Genomic DNA, 17,374 nt, shown 5'->3' on the forward strand with positions numbered 1-17,374 from the left:
TATCACAACAATGTATTACCTTGAAAACATCTGGAACGGTTAAGACTTAGAAAATGAAACATTTACATACGTATTTTTAAAATTACATAAATGCAGTAAAAGAAAAATGTGTAAGTATGAGTCTATTAATCAAATAACAAACTTGAAGTACAGTTGTCCATCGATAAATGCAGGAGATTGCTTCCAGGACCCCTGTGTATACCCAAATCCTACATACTCAAGTCCTTAAGTTGGCCCTGCAGAACCTGCATATATAAAAAGTCATCTCTCCATCTATACAGGTTTTGTATCCTGCAAATACTGTACAATTTTTGATCACTGTTTGGTTGAAAAAAAAGCCATGTCTAAGTGGACCCATGCAGTTCAAATTCATGTTGTTCAAGAGTCAACTGCACAGCCCTGACACTTACCTGTGAAGTTGAACTCTTGACACAAATCTGAAAGTTTCTTTACGGAGGAGAAACATTCTCAAGAAAAGGCAAATGATCTCATAGCAACATTAAAATGTATACAGGAAAGCCTCCTTTAAATGGCAAAAACTGTAAGCATAAGTATTGCCATTCCACACATCACAGCAGCCTTAAGATCCCACCGCAAAGCCCTGTAGCACAGAAGGTCTCCATGCCCTTTTGTGCTTGGCTTCCTGGTTTCTAAGCTGCTAGAGAGCACCATCCTCCTTTTTTTTTTTTTAGAGACGGAGTCTCGCTCTGTTGCCTATGCTGGAGTGCAGTGGCCCAATCTCGGCTCACTGCAAGCTCCACCTCCCGGGTTCACGCCATTCTCCTGCCTCAGCCTCCCGAGTAGCTGGGACTACAGGCGCCTACCACCACGCCCAGCTAATTTTTTGTATTTTTAGTAGAGGGGGGTTTCATCGTGTTAGCCAGGATGGTCTCGATCTCCTGACCTCCTGATCCGCCCACCTCGGACTCCCAAAGTGTTGGGATTATAGGTGTGAGCCACCACGCCTGGCCCCATCTTCTTAACAGGAGAAAAAGGGCACTGCTACCACCATGGCTTGGCAAGAACCTGTACCCTAAGAACCAAGTTTTATAGAACCCGGTATACAGCCAGGCCATTTCTGTCATCTTAAATGGCACCAATTAATATCAAATATAAACGTTACCTCTTTTTGAGCCAAATACTACATATGAAAAACATTACTTTCCTGAAAAGACTAATAGAGTAAATGGTCACTTGTAGGCAATTAATTAACCAAATATAAAATTAGAGACTCAACAGCATCATGGTTTGCCAACAGTTTCATTGTTCACTTACTATTTACATAACTGATCTAGTAGTACTTAGTGATTTTTTCCCCATCCATTAGCACTATGCTTTAGGAATTTGAGAAGCCCACCTCACTGCCTTCCTGGTTGGCAGGAGGAAAAAAGTAAAATAGCACCTAAACATTGAGTATTTCAAAGAAAAATTAGAGTTAAAACTTTCCCATGAACCAACTTCTTCTATACTGTCTGAAATGTTTACATTTCTATGCAGACACAGAATTTGTTTATTGTTTATACTATTTTTGGTCTTAAGATCCTAGGTCATTTAAATGTCCATTTCACAAAATCACTAAATAGGCCAGGAGTGGTGGCTCACGCCTGTAATCCCAACACTTTGGGAGGCCAAGGCAGGTGAATTGCCTGAGGGCAGGAGTTCAAGACCAGCCTGGCCAACATGGTGAGACCCCATCTCTACTAAAAATACAAAAATTAGTCAGGTATGGTGGTGGGTGCCTGTAATCCCAGTTATTCAGGAGGCTGAAGCAGGAGAATTGCCTGAACCCGGGAGGCAAGGGTTGCAGTGAGCCAAGATCGCACCATTGCACTCCAGCCTGGGCAACAAGAGCAAAACTGTCTTGAAAAAAAAAAAAAATCACTAAATAATATATTTTTTAAACAAAGGTAGCAAAAACACAAACAATGAGGTAGTAGTAGCAGAAAGTAGCAGGAAAAAATGGTGGCAGGCTGAGTACAGAATCAGTGCCTTGGATCTGGCTGCAGACAAGCCACTAACTATCTCTATCCTCTTGAACAAGCCATAGGCTTTCTGTGTTTAATTTGCTCACCAATAGATTCCCTTTCAAAGATTCCTTCATTATTAATTGCAGGATTACCAGATACGGTATGGCTCCTGATGTGATGCATCTAGGTTTTCTGATTGTTTTCTCTTCTTTTCTTTTTAGAGACAAGGTCTTGTTCTGTCACCCAGGTTGGGGTACAGTGGCATGATCGTAGCTCACTGTAACCTCAAACTCCTGAGCTCAAGCAATCTTCCTGCCTCAGACTCCCAAAAAGTAGCTAGGACTACAAGTATGCACCACCATGCCCAGTTAATTAAAAAAAAAAAAAAAAATTCTTTTGTAGTAGAGTCTCACTATGTTGCCCATGCTGGTTTTGAACTATTGACCTGAAGCTATCCTCCCACCTTGACTTCCCAAGTCACTGGGATTACAGGCATGAGCCACCTCACTTGGCCCTGCTATGACATAATATGAAGTCTTCAGCACCCTTATGAAGTACTACTTTTCTTTCTTTTTTTTTTTTTTTTTTTTTTGAGACAGGGTTTCACTCTCTTGCCAGGCTGGAGTGCAGTGGTGTGATCTCGGCTCACTGCAGCCTTGACCTCCTGGGTTCAAGCAATTCTCCAACCTCACCCTCCTGAGTAGCTGAGACCACAGTTGCATGCCACCATGCTAGCTACTTTTTGCTTGTTTTTTTGTTTGTTTGGTTTGTTTTTTTGTTTTTTTGTTTTTTGTTTTGTTTTTTTTTTTTGGTAGAGACAGGGTTTCACTATGTTGCCTAGGCTGGTCTCGAACTCCTGAGCTCAAAGTGATCCATCCACCACCTGCCTTGGCCTCCCAAAGTGCTGAGATTACTGACATAAGCCACCGTTCCCGGCCCTTATGAACTACTTTTATCAGAAATGTTTAGCCCTAGTCTTATGAAACTTTAGATCTAATCTAGTTTATAGGAAATCCAGAGGCTGAAGGAAACAAATCCGGAAGGTGGGACACTGCTGAACAGCTGGCCTATTCTCTTTTCAATACAGAATGTTATGGGTGGGAGCACTATTTTTTTTTTTTTTTTGAGACGGAGTCTCGCTCTATCGCCCGGGCTGGAGTGCGGTGGCTGGATCTCAGCTCACTGCAAGCTCCGCCTCCCGGGTTTACGCCATTCTCCTGCCTCAGCCTCCTGAATAGCTGGGACTACAGGCGCCCGCCACCTCACCCGGCTAGTTTTTTGTATTTTTTAGTAGAGACAAGGTTTCGCCGTGTTAGCCAGGATGGTCTCGATCTCCTGACCTTGTGATCCGCCCGTCTCGGCCTCCCAAAGTGCTGGGATTACAGGCTTGAGCCACCGCGCCCGGCCGGGAGCACTATTTTAGAACAAAAGAGACTTAAGAGGTATAACCAAATGCAACGTAAATACAAATGTGTGACTTTCTGTTGGATTCCTTTTTAAACAAACCAAGAGTAAACTTTTGAGACAACTGGAGAAATGTAAATATGAGTTAGTTATTAGATACTATTTAAGAATTACTGTTAATTTTGTGATAGTGCTACTGTGAATAAGAAAGAAGATATTTTAGGGCCGGGCACGGTGGCTCACGCCTATAATCCCAGCACTTTGGGAGGCCGAGGCACGTGGATCACCTGAGTTTGAGACCAGCCTGGCCAGCATGGTGAAACCTCATTTTTACTAAAAATACAAAAATTAACCGGGCATGGTGGTGCGCACCTGTAATCCCAGCTACTCGGGAGGATGAGGCAGGAGAATCACTGGGATGCAAAGTTTGCAGTGAGCCAAGATCACACCACTGCACTCTAGCCCGGGTGACAATAGCGAAACTCTGTCTCAAAAAAAAAAAAAAAGGAAAATATTTTAGAGAGGCATATTAATGGCTAGTATGGGTAAGTATTTTAGAGATGCATATTAATAAGTAGTGATAAAGAGTTATGCTCTCTGTAACATACTTTATATTATTTAATATATTGAAAGAGTTATTGCTAACTTACTGGATATGGTAATCAAACTGGGGTTATGTTCCTAAAAATAATTTTTTAATCTTCTAGGCTGGGTGTAGTGGCTCACATCTATAATCCCAGCAATTTGGGAAGCCAAGGTGGGCAGATCATTTGAGGTCAGGAGTTTAAGACCAGCCTGGCCAACATGATGAAACCCAATCTCTACTAAAAATACAAAAAACTAGCTGGGCATGGTGGTATGCACCCGTAATCCCAGCTACTCCGGAGGCTGAGTCACGAGAATCATTTGAACCCAGGGGGTGCAGCTTGCAATGAGCTCAGATTTTGCCACTGCACTCCAGCCTGGGCAACAGAGCAAGGCTGTCTCAAAAATAAAAATAAATTTTTTTTCTTATCTTCTAGAGACAAATGCTAGAAGAAATAATCTGAAATTTGATTCAAAATAGTTCAGTGTGGACCTATATTGAACAAGATTGGTCCTGTACTGGTAACTGTTGAAGCTACTTGATGGGAACATGAAACTTTGTTATGTTACTCTTATTACATATTTGAAATTTTCCATAAAAGTTTTTTTTTTTTCAAAAAAAGAGTAATACTACTAAACACATAACAGCATACTAAACTTAAGACAAAGTACCAAGTGTTGGCAAGAATATGAAACAACTAGAAATCTCATATACTGTTGACAGTGCAAACTGGTACAACCACTTTGGAAAACTATAGGTCAGCATCTAATAAGTTGAAGATGAGTATTACCCTATGATCTTGCAATTCCACTCCTAGGTACATTTCTAATAGAAATGCATGCATATGCCAGGCACAGTGGCTCACGCCTCTAATCCCAGCACTTTGGGAGGCCGAGGCGGGCAGATCACGAGGTCAGGAGATCGAGACCATCCCGGCCAACACAGTGAAACCCCATCTCTACTAAAAATACAAAAACAAAATTAGCTGGGTGTGGTGGCAGGCACCTGTAGTCCCAGCTACTCAGGAGGCTGAGGTGAGAGAATGGCATGAACCCAGGAGGTGGAGCTTGCAGCAAGCCGAGATCACGCCACTGCACTCCAGCCTGGGCAACAGAGCAAGACTCCGTCTCAAAACAAAACAAAACAAAAAAGCATGCGTATGTACACCAAAAAAGTATTGATAGCAGTATTGTTTGTAATAGCAAAAACAACAACAACAACAACAAAAAAAAACAAAAAAAAGAGGCAACAATACAAATGTCCACCAAGAGCAGAATAAATTGTGGTATGTTTGTACAATGGAATAAGATATAAAAATGAAAATAAACTACAATGACAGGCAATGACCTCAATCAATCTGACAATGTAGAACAAGAGAGGCCAGACACAAAGAGTGCATATCGTAGAATCTTTCCACTCATATATAGTTGAAAAACAAGAAAACTAATCCATAGGGTTATAAATTGATACGGTTATAAATTGATAGGATAGGGTTATAAATTGATAAACTGGCACAAAGGATGGATTAGAAATTAAGAGAAGAGAAATGAGGTGAGCTTCCAGGATGCTAGTTGTGGGTTTTTGTTGTTGTTGTTGTTTGTTTGCCTTTTTGTTTTTTTGACAGGGTCTGGCAGTCTGGCTCTGTTGCCCAGGCTGGGATATAGTGGCACAATCTAGGCTCACTGCAACCTCTGCCTCTTGGGCTCAAGTCATCCTCCCACCTCAGCCTCCCGAGTAGGTGGCAGTACAGGCATGTGCCACCATGCCCAGGGGTCTTTTATTTTTATTTTGGTAGAGATGGGGTTTTGCCATGTTGCCCAGGCTGGTCTTGAACTCCTGGGTTCAAGCAATCCACCTACCTTGGCCTTCCAAAGTGCTGGGATTACAGGCATGAACCACCGTGCCAGCCTTTTCTAGTTCTTGATCTCTGAAGTGGTAAGGAACACCCTTAAGTTTTGTGCATTTTCTGTCTATATCTTATTTCCATAAAAAAGTGGAAAGATACAATACTTTAACAAAGAAAAAAATGAAGCAAATGTTAACACTTTTTTAGTTGATGGGTATATAAGTATTCATAACACTACCTCTTGTAAGTCTTCTGTTTAAAGATTATTAATAAAGAGTCAAAATTAAATAAAATTATGATGGGGGTTAGGGGAATGGGACAATTCTTTGTTCTAAACCACATGTTCTCAAAGGTATATTAAATAGTCATTCCTAGACAACATCTAATAACTAACTCAGATTTAAATTCCTCCAATTGTCTCAAATGTTTTACTTTTGGTTTGTTTAAACAGGAATCCAATGGAGAGTCACACATTTGTATTGACATTGCATTTGGTTATACCTCCTAAGTCTCTTTTGTTCTAAAATAATGCTCCCACCCATAACATTCTCTACTGAAAAGAGAATAGGCCAGCTGTTCAGCAGAGTATCCCATCTTCTGGATTTGTTCCATTCAGCCTCTGGATTTCCTATAAACTAGATTAGATCTAAAGTTTCATAAGACTAGGACTAAACATTTCTGACTAAAGAAATTCAGAGGTGCTGAGGAATCTAATGCATTAGACTCACCTTTCCTAAAATAGAAGGGATAGAAACAAATCCACAAATACCATAACCTCTGTCACAAGAAATTCTGCAATTATCATTGCTCATGACATGCCATACATACATAAATATCTTGGATCAAACATTATTCAAGTTAAAGTAAAGGGCATCTCTAGATTGGGATGCGAACAATAAATAAATAAAAGGGTAAAGGTTTTCAGAACCTGTAGTAGCTACAAAAAAAAAAAAAAAGAGATGCTACTTTAACCTCATTATTTTAACCTATGCCAATGGTGTTTAACATGAAAGTCTTGCCCTGAGGGTCTTCTGCTACTTTGCTTTTGTTTTTTAAGTTTCAAGTTGTTAGGTTAATAAAGAATAATCACATATGTATAATTGTAAATACCTGGGATATCAGGAATTGGCAGCTAAAATTTTTAAATATAATTATTCTGATTGAAAAACTTTCATTATGTTTTGAATTGCTGGGAAACAACAAAGAGTACCTTACCTTTCCAACAAATGGAACCAAGTGATGCTCACACATGGAAAACATGTCTATGTCCTTCACGATCACCATCTCATCATGATCTTCATCAAATATAGCATCGTTTAGGACATCTGAAATCAGAGGCTTGCTTTAGTAACATTTCCAATTTTATGGAAAGGTAGAATAGAAAAGCTACTATGGATAAACATGAATAGGCAGTCAACATAAACAAATGTTAATCTTCCCTAAAATATTAAGGGAATACAAATTAAAGCTAGATATTTTTCCTTATCAAAGTAGCAAAGTCTTTTCCTTTAAGTGACATTTAAAAATCCTTGATAAAGTGTTACATGAAAAATGCAGGATTATGAACATATTTGCAGTATGGAAGAGGAGGGAGAAGGGAGGGAGGAAAGGAAAAATTATACCAAAATAAAACAGTGGCTATTTCTGGCAGTAGAAATGGGCCACTTTCACTTTCTTCCTTACATTTTCTTCTACTTTATATTTTGTCTATAATCAGTATGTAGAAAAACTTATCTGAGAAAAAGACTAATCCTTAGCCCTCTGACTTCTGAGGCCAGACCCAGACACCTGTAAACTTGACCTCTATTATCGATTCCCCAAGTAATTTTCTACATTTGTAAAGTGTTCTATATATTGTAGGCCAGCATCAGACTTATTCTAAACAGTCACCTTCCTAAGGAAATAAATCCTACAGTTTGTGTGTATCTGCCTCTCTGGGTAGGCTTTGGAAGATGAGCAGTGTCTTGTTTAAGCTGTGGACCCTGGCACTTCCAGCCAGACATACAATAGACATTTTTTTAAAAAAAGTTTTATTTTTAAAAAGTGCACTGACTTAGCCTCAACTATGCTATGTGCAAGAGAAAAGATTAATTAGATGATGCCTGAGAGAGCTCTGAGCTTCCTAACATTCTGTGACTGCAAGAACATCCTGTCCCGGATGCTGAAGAGGGATAGAGATAAACAAGCCACAATCCCCGCCAATCATAATATAGCCAAGCTATTGATAACAGGCAGGTACCCAAACAACAGTGTAGATACATGCCATATGACATGGAAACTTCTTCAGCTATATTGTCAATGAGAAAAGAAGCTACAAAGAAATACAGTAGGATTTCATTTTTGGAAAATAAATATATACATAGAAAAAAACTGTACTGATACCTAGACAGTTTGGCAGACTAGATATAACAAGACACCTAGCTGTGTAATTTCAAGGATTTGGGGGATATGCAATATGCATAGAATTAGAAAGAGAAGGGAAGGGATGTATTAGAGCTTTGCCCGTACAGCTCTTTCCCCTCGGAAAGGCAGGTGGCTGAGTGAGTCACAGGAAGATGGACAAATGTCCACCCACACTGCCTGACCTTCAGTGGCTCCACTGCTACTAGAATAGGGGGCTCACAGAGACCAAGTCATCATGTAAACCACAGTTATCACCCTGAGTCAAGCTATTCAGAGATACATTTGACTGTGTCATAGAAAAGTCATTAGTGTGGTCAAGAAAGGCAAACATGGGGCTGGGCGCAGTGGCTCACACCTGTTATCCCAGCACTTTGGGAGGCCGAGGTGGCCAGATCATGAGGTCAGGAGATCAAGACCACCCTGGCTAACACAGTGAAACCTGTCTCTACTAAAAATACAAAAAAATTAGCCAGGCATGGTGGCAGGTGCCTGTAGTCCCAGCTACTCAAGAGGCTGAGGCAGGAGAATGGTGTGAACCCGGGAGGCGGAGCTTGCAGTGAGCCAAGATTGCGCCACTGCACTCCAGCCTGGGAGACAGAGCCAGACTCCGTCTCAACAAAAAAAAGAAAGAAAGAAAGAAAGGCAAACATGGCAGGGTTAGACACACACAGACAAACACAGACACCCCTGGTAGAAGTGGCTGATAACATCCCAGGAGAAAAAGGCTCAGTGTCACTCACTGAGTGTTTCTTCTACCACAGCACTTTTCTATTCTGAATATTCTGCCCCACCTTCAGTCATATTTCTGAAAAGAAGACCAAAAATAGATCCTTAATGTTTCCAAAAGTTTCTTGGATTTCTCCCCAAGATTTTAATATGGTATTATTGCCACATATAGCTTACTAAAATCTTTAGTCACACAAGAATATTCCTGGAAGGAAAAACAAGCCAAAAAAAATGTCTTAAAGTAAAAACAAGAGAGAATCATTAAATATAGGAAGCATTTGTTTTCTCTGGCAAAGAATGAGAGCGTCCCCATCCTAAGCTCTGACGACAACCATATGGCCCATGTTAAAGTCAGCCCCTCAACTCAGGCGAAGTGAAGATCTAGCTCCAGGCTGGGCACGGCGGCTCACGCCTGTAATCCCAGCACTTTGGGAGGCAGAGGCAGGTGGATCACCTGAGGTCAGGTGTTCAAGACCAGCCTGGCCAACATGGTGAAACCCTGTCTCTACTAAAAATACAAAAATAAGCCGGGCATGGTGGTGCATGCCTGTAGTCCCAGCTACTTGGGGGGCTGAGACAGGAGAATTGCTTGAACCCAGGATGCGGAGGCTGCAGTGAGCCTGGGCAAGGGAGAGCAAGACTCCGTCTCAAAAAAAAAAAAAAGATCTGACTCCATCGCTTACCTCAATCTTCTCGGCTATAAAATGAGCATAAAGTGCCTACTTCACAGGGTGTCATGAGGATTAAATGGGCACATGTGTTTAGAACTATGCAGGCGGACCAAGTGCTAGTTATTGTTATTACTATTATTATTACAATTAAGATTGAGGGAGTTGCAAAGCTATGTATCTCTCATGCACATGGAGGTACATCAAAATTTAAAAAGCAATAATTTGCCTTAACAGAGTACATCAAAGGAAAAATAGTAACTTAGTGGAGAAATCTGGCAGAGGCTACCTTAACCAAGTGATCAAGGTTAACTTTGCCAGTAACAGGACATACTGACATCAGGTAGCTCCTGATAGGACACCATGAGAAAGGCACATCACCCCTGCGGTATTCTTCCCAAAAATCCGTAACTGCAGCCTAATCATCAGACAAATTGAGGGATACAAAATACCTAAACAAGTACCCTTAGAAAGCATCAGGCCAGGCACAGTGGCTCACACCTGTAATCTCAGCACTTTGGTAGAGCAAGGCGGGAGGATCACTTGAGCCTAGGATTCTGAGACCAGCCTGGGTAACAACACTGCAATATCCCATCTCTACAAAAAATAAGAAAAAAATTAGCCAGGCATGGCAGCACACTCCTGTAGTCGCAGCTATTCAGGAGGCTAAGGCAGGAGGATCACTTAAGCCCAGGAGTTCAAGGCTGCAATGAGCTATGATTGTACCACTCCACTCCAACCAGAGTGACAGGGAAAGATCCTGTCTCTATTTTTTAAATGTTTAAAAATTTTTAAAAAAAGTAAGGCATCAAAGTCATGAAAAACACAGAAAGACTAAGGAATTGTCAGATTGCAGGAGACTAGAGAAATGACAATGAAAATCTGAATAAAAGTCTGTAGTTTAAATAATAGTATTGTACCAATATTACTTTTTAAAATAGTGTATTATTATTATTATTATTATTATTATTTTGAGACAGAGTCTCACTCTGTTGCCCAGGCTGGAGTGCAGTGGCACGATCTCGGCTCACTGCAAGCTCTGCCTCCCGGGTTCACGCCATTCTCCTGCCTCAGCCTCCCGAATAGCTGGGACTACAGGTGCCCGCCACCACGCCCAGCTAATTTTTTGTATTTTTAGTAGACATGGGGTTTCACCGTGCCAGCCAGGATGGTCTCAATCTCTTGAACTTATGATCTGCCCGTCTTGGCCTCCCAAAGTGCTGGGATTACAGATGTGAGCCACCGTATCCGGCCTTATTATTATTATTATTTTAGAGATCTTTATTATATCTTTATTATTATATATGTCTAAAATAATATTATTATTTTAGAGATCTTTACAAGTCTTGCTATGTTGCAAGGCTAGTCGTAAACTCTGCGGCTCAAGCCATCCTCCCACCTTGGCCTCCCAAGTAGCTGGGACTAGAGGCATGCACCACTGCCTGGCTCCAATATTTTTTTTTTTTTTTTTTTTTTTTTTCTGAGATGGAGTCTCACTCTGTCACCCAGACTGGAGTGCAATGGCGTGGTCTCAGCTCACTGCAACCTCCACCTCCCGGGTTCAAGCAATTCTCCTGTCTCAGGCTCCTGAGTAGGTGGGACTACACGCACATGCCACCACACCCAGCTAATTTTTTTGTATTTTTAGTAGAGACAGGGTTTCACTAAAGGCCAGGCTGGTCTCACACTCCTGACCTCGTGGTCCGCCAGCCTTGGCCTCCCAAAGTGCTGAGATTACAGGTGTGAGCCACCGTGCCCGGCCAATATTAATTTCTTAAATGTTGTACTATGGCCATGTGAGATGTTAAACATTAGGAGAAACTGGGGAAAGGGTATATGAAAACTCTCTCTACTATCTTTGTAATTATTCTGTAAGTCAGTCTAAAATTGTTCCAAAATAAAAAGTTTTCTTTTTTTCTTTTATTTTTTTGAAACGGAGTTTTGCTCTTGTTGCCCAGGCTGGAGTGCAATGGCGTAATCTCAGCTCACTGCAACCTCTGCCTCTCGGGTTCAAGTAATTCTTCTGCCTCAGCCTCCTGAGTAGCTGGGATTACAGGCATGTGCCACCACTCCCGGCTAATTTTGTATTTTCAGTAGAGACGGGGTTTCTCCATGTTCGTCAGGCTGGTCTGGAACTCCCGACCTCAGGTGATCCAGCCGTCTTGGCCTCCCAAAGTGCTGGGATTACAGGCGTGAGCCACCGTGCCTGGACCAATAAAAAGTTTTCTGAAAAGCAAAAGGACAATGTCCCTCAACTGGAATGTATAAACAATGGAGTACACTTAGCAAGAAGATGGAATGAATTACTGATACATGTAATAACATGGTTTGAGTCCCAAAGTACACTACAATGTGAAAGACATCCATACGCAGAAGAGACTACCCATGCTCTGGGAAAGGCAAACTATAGTGATAGAAGGCAGGCAGGTGGTTTACCAGGGCCAGAGAGGTCGGAGCGAGGATTTCACTGCAAAAGGAAAGAAAGAAACTTTTTTGGGTGATGGAAACAGTTCCTATCTTCACTGTATGGGTGGCTAGATAACTGTATATGTTTGTTAAAATTCACATTGTACATGTAAAGTAGGTAAATTTTACAGAAGGTAAGTGACACCTTAATAAAGCTAACTTCAGACATAATTTTTAGGCTGGGTGCGGTGGCTCACATCTGTAATCCTGGTACTTTGGGAGGCCAAGATGAAAAGATTGCTAGAGGCCAAGAGTTCAAGACCAGACTGCCCAACCTAGCCAGACTCCGTTTTTACAAAAAAAAAAAATTAAAGTACTGCATGGTGTTGTGTGCCTATAGTCCTAGCTATTCAGGCGGCTGAAGCAGGAGGATCCCTTGAACCCAGGATAGGAGTTTGAGGCTGCAGTGAGCTATGATTACACCATTGCCTTCCAGCCTGGGTGACAGAAGACCCTGTCTCTAAAAAGCATAATGGTAATAATAATTTTAAAAATTGTACTATAGTATGGAACCTTTTGTGTAATGAAAGTGGAAAGAGAAGCTATGAACCTATACATACATGTATATGCTTATCTGCAAAAGGAACACTGGAAGGATAAATTTAAAAGCTAGTAAAAATGATTACCTGTAAAGTAGTAAGAGAAAAGGACAGAAGGGATATGGATGAAAGGGAAGCATCTTTGAATATAATTTGTTATATAGTTTTGACCTTGGAATCATGTAAATGTTTTATATACTCAAATAAAATTAAATCAGAGAGAAAAAACATCTAGTGATCCTCATACAGCTAAATGCTTCATGTGATAATGGAACACTAATATGTTGCCTATACCCCATTTTATTAAAATGAACCCAGACTATAACCTTCACCTAGCCAAATCATTTTTCTTCAATAATAAAGTTCCCCTGCTATATTTACTTATGTTTTGCGCCAACACATCTAAAAGTTACCATCTGTAGATAAGAACAGAACACTATCACATATTGTTTTAATTTCCTGCCTGTTATCAGCAGCAAGAAGGTAACCCTGGAAACGGGGATTTATGGCATTCTGTTTCCTACTGTTGGTCATAACCACAAACAAAACCAAAGCAGTCTCCACAAATTAAAGGTCTGCCCACAACAATACCACACAATGTCAGTTCTCAGGTATACCTTTATCATGTCATTCATAATTAATCAGTGTCAACAAATAACACTGCTGGGTAACATCCCTCAAGTATTTAGTCTGCCAGACCCTTTTCTGAAAGTATAGTAAGACAGGCCCACAATACAAACCCAACTGCTTTTTTTTTTTTTTTTTTTTTTGAGATGGGGTCTCCCTCTGTTGCACAGGCTGGAGTGCAGTGGCGCAATCTCAGCTCACTGCAACCTCCACCTCCTAGGCTCAGGTGATCCTCCCACCTCAGCCTCCTGAGTAGCTGGGATTACAGGCGCAAGCCACCATGCCTGGCTAATTTTTGTATTTTTTGTAGAGATGGGGTTTCGTCATGTTGCCCAGGCTGCTCTCAAACTCCTGAGCTCAAGGGATCTGCCTGTCTTGGCCTCCCAAAGTGTTGGGATTACAGGCGTGAGCCACCATGCCTGGCCCCCAAGTGCTTATTTAAGCTTCCCTCGAAACAGGGGTTCCCAGACTCCTCCAGTGGGCCTGTTAAGACACAAATCTCTAGGCCCCACCTCTAGGGCTTCTGTTTCAGGTGGTCTGAGCAGACCTGAGAATTTGCATTTCTAACAAGTTCCCAGAAGATCCTGATGCTCCTGGTCTGAGAACCAGAGTGCCCCTGGTTTAAACTATTCCATGTTTTGTGCTGCTACATAGAAACTTCATCTCTTCAAAATGCTCCTACTCAAATATATAGATATATGTTTAAGGACAAACAGACCTGTTTCTGCTGGGGAGAAAGTGAGGGAAAAGTAAAAAGAAACTCCTGGGAAAGATTTCCTCAAAAGGAAATTTCTGTCCAATGGAGTTCCCTTTGAACCCATAGTATAGGAATTAGTGCTGTCTGGGGTATCTGGTGATCAGCACCAACAACTCCAGCTCTCTGAGGAAGCTGCACACCCGATGCATCCTCCTGGAAGGACAGTGTTAAAAGACAGTGGAAGATGACTTGGAACATTTGAGTGTGCACCCATCCTAAAGGATAGGAAAGAGCTAATGCAGTCAGATTACTGGTTTAAAATTAAGGGAAGAGACAGACAGAAGTGCCTAGGGCATCACACCTCTTTGCTTCTGGTTGGAATTAAATCAACTCAAGGTGCTAACAAAGATAAGCCTATCCTGACTTGGTGGAGAATGGTCCAGACCCTCACAGTTCCATCTAACATCAGAGCTGCCTCCACCAGCATACAGAGCTTATTTCGTCATGCCTCGTAGTACCATGGTTATTTGTGCCCATGTCCCCCAAACACACTGGGCTATAAGTTTCTGAGTTAAGCATTATATCTGAAAGCTTTGGAGCTTCTACACAGTTCCCTGTAATGCAATGCACAGAGTTGGAGTTAAACATAGATCTTCCATGTTTACCCAATTAATACGTCTGTCTTTACCCTATGATTCACTCTTTCTCTTTTTGAGACAAGGTCTCGTTCTGTCACCCAGGCTGGAGTGCAGCAGTGCAATCACTGCTCATTGCAGCTCCATCTCCCAGACTCAAGCAATCCTCCCACCTTGGCCTCCCCAGTAGCTGGGACTAGAGGTGTGCCACCACATCCAGCTGATTTTTTTTTTTTTTTTTTTTTGTAGAGACAGAGTCTCATTGTGTTGTACAAGCTAATCTTGAACTCCCAAGCTCAAGCTCTTCCTACCTCAGCCTCCCAAAGTCCTGGAATGACAGGTGTGAGCCACCACACTGGACCAACTCACTTCCTTAAAATACATTTTTAAATGAAGGGACTCCAAAGAAATTCATGCAGCCAAGGGAATACAGAATTTTCAGCTGGGCACAGTGGTTCATGCCTGTAATCCCAGCACTTTGGGAGGCCAACACAGGTGGATCAGTTGAGGCCAGGAGTTCGAAACCAGCCTGGCCAACATAGTGAAAACCCATCTCTTCTAAAAATACAAAAATTAGCCGGATGTGGTAGCACACACCCATAGTCCCAGCTACTTGGGAGGCTGAGGCATGAGAATCACTTGAACCGGGAGGCGAAGGTTGCAGTGACTTCAGATCACACCACTGCACTCCAGCCTGGGCAACAGAGCAAGTCCCTGTCTCAAAAAATAAATAAATAAATAAATAAATAAAATCACTGCAGTCTTGTTGGTAATAGCAAAAATAGAGAAGTGTGAATCAGAAGAACAATTATACAGTTTGGGTAAACTCACAATAAAATATGACCTAGCAATGAAAGTGAGTAAATATGGGCTGCATTTATAAATCCTTGAAAGGATATTCAGTGTAAAAAGCATATAGCAGAAGAATATGTAGAGTATGAGCCATTTAAATTAAGTAGAAACAATGTTACATGTTGTTTGTAAACATACACAGAAAATTAAAGTATAAAAATAGACATGAGGCTGATATCGGTGGCTCACGCCTATAATCCTAGCAATTTGGGAGGTTGAGGAGGACGGGAATACAAGACCAGCCTGGCCAACATGATGAAACCCCATCTCTACTAAAACTACAAACATTAGCAGGGCATGGTGGCACGTACCTGTAATCCCAGGTACTCAGGAGGCTGAGGCGGGAGAATCGCTTGAACCCGGGAGGCAGAGGTTGCAGTGAGCCAAGATTACGCCATGGCACTCCAGCCTGGGTGACAGAGTGAGGCTCTGTCTCAAAAAAAAAAAAAAAAAAAAAACCGGCATGAAAGCAATCCCAGCTATTCAGGAGGCTGAGACAGGAGAATCACTTGAACCCAGGAGGTGCAGGTTGCAGTGAGCCAAGACCACGCCACTGCACTCCAGCCTGGGCGACAGAGCAAGACTCCATCTCAAAAAAAAAAAGAAAGTAAAGGACCAAATTCAGGATAGTGGTTACCTCTGTAGTGAGATGATAACTGGATCAGGAAGTGATAACTAGGAAGCTTAAACTATATCTGTATTTTTTAAAAGCAATTATAGTAAAATACTAAGATTTGTCAAAACCCAATGCATTCTGATTAAACTGGTTCTTCATACAGTCTTGTATATTTGAGACATTTCATTAATAAAATATATATATATTATATATATATATATGGAGTACAACACTCCAATCTCAGCTCACCACAATCTCCACCTCCCAGGTTCAAGCGATTCCCCTGCCTCAGCCTCCCGAGTAGCTGGGATTACAGGTATGTGCCACCACGCCTGGCTATTTTTTGTATTTTTAGTAGAGACAGGGTTTCTCCATATTGGTCAGGCTGGTCTTGAACTCCCAACCTCAGGTGATCCACCCGCCTCAGCCTCTCAAAGTGTTGGGATTACAGGCGTGAGCCACCGTGCCCGGGCCAATAAATACATTTTTTTAAATTAAGGTCTTCATACACACGCTGGCATTTTGTTTTTTTCTGTAAAAATAAAAATTAAAAAAAAAGAAACAAACATTAAAAAACAGGTTACCTTTGCATGGAGAGGCTAAAGGAGGAGGGCAAGGAGGAACACGCAGGAAGACCCAGCCAGTTTCACACAGTGCTGCAAACTCCTTCAAAACCCTCCCTAGATCACATCCTGCACCTCAAACAAAGTCTTCTGCCCTGAAGATGGCATTAAGATGTTTGCTTTCTACCACCTGTTTGAAAAATTTGTTCTACAAGTAAGAGCAATGTTAAAACAAATTCAAAGAGAAAAAAAAATCGCTCTCTCTGCTTTCACTTTCATCATGAGTACACCTCTTGTTAGAGCTTCCGACACTCACAGCTTTTTGCACTTACCAAGACAGAATTTGGAAAACTTGGCCAAAATAAGCATGAACCCAAACACTCCACAGACTGACACAATGGCGGAAACTAAGACGACTACAGACAACCAGTCACACCATCTGCTGGAGTGCGCAGAGCTGCCGCACAGCTTTGATACGCTCCACAAACTCATTTCATAAACTGTAGGTTTGTCAGCAGGAAAGATCTAATGTATTGCAAAAAAAAAAGTAAAAGTTTGGTTATTTTGGAAATTTTCACTCCCTTCATCTTTGGCAGAGACAAATTCATATGTTGCTCTTAGCTATTAAAATATAGCCAAAGCTATTGAAATAGATGTTCTCAGCTGCCCTCAAAATAGTACTGACATGCATGTTTCCTTCAGCCAACCCAGTGCTGATGAGCTATTCTCATCCTCTCAGGCAGCCTTGTCACGAACACTACGTTTCTTGGTAAGAGTTC

General features: G+C 41.5%; 1 protein-coding gene across 1 annotated transcript in view; it reads right to left on the reverse strand.

Annotated features, from left to right (window-relative positions):
* The window catches only part of GCH1 (GTP cyclohydrolase 1), a 52,927-nt gene that overhangs the window by 14,295 nt on the left and 21,258 nt on the right, over positions 1-17,374 (reverse strand). The window contains exon 2 of the mRNA XM_005561300.4: positions 7,019-7,128. Within this exon, the coding sequence (XP_005561357.1) occupies positions 7,019-7,128 (110 nt within the window). The remainder of the gene's footprint in view (positions 1-7,018; positions 7,129-17,374) is intronic.

This window comes from Macaca fascicularis, chromosome 7, assembly GCF_037993035.2.
Source record: "Macaca fascicularis isolate 582-1 chromosome 7, T2T-MFA8v1.1".
Taxonomy (NCBI): Eukaryota; Metazoa; Chordata; class Mammalia; order Primates; family Cercopithecidae; genus Macaca; species Macaca fascicularis.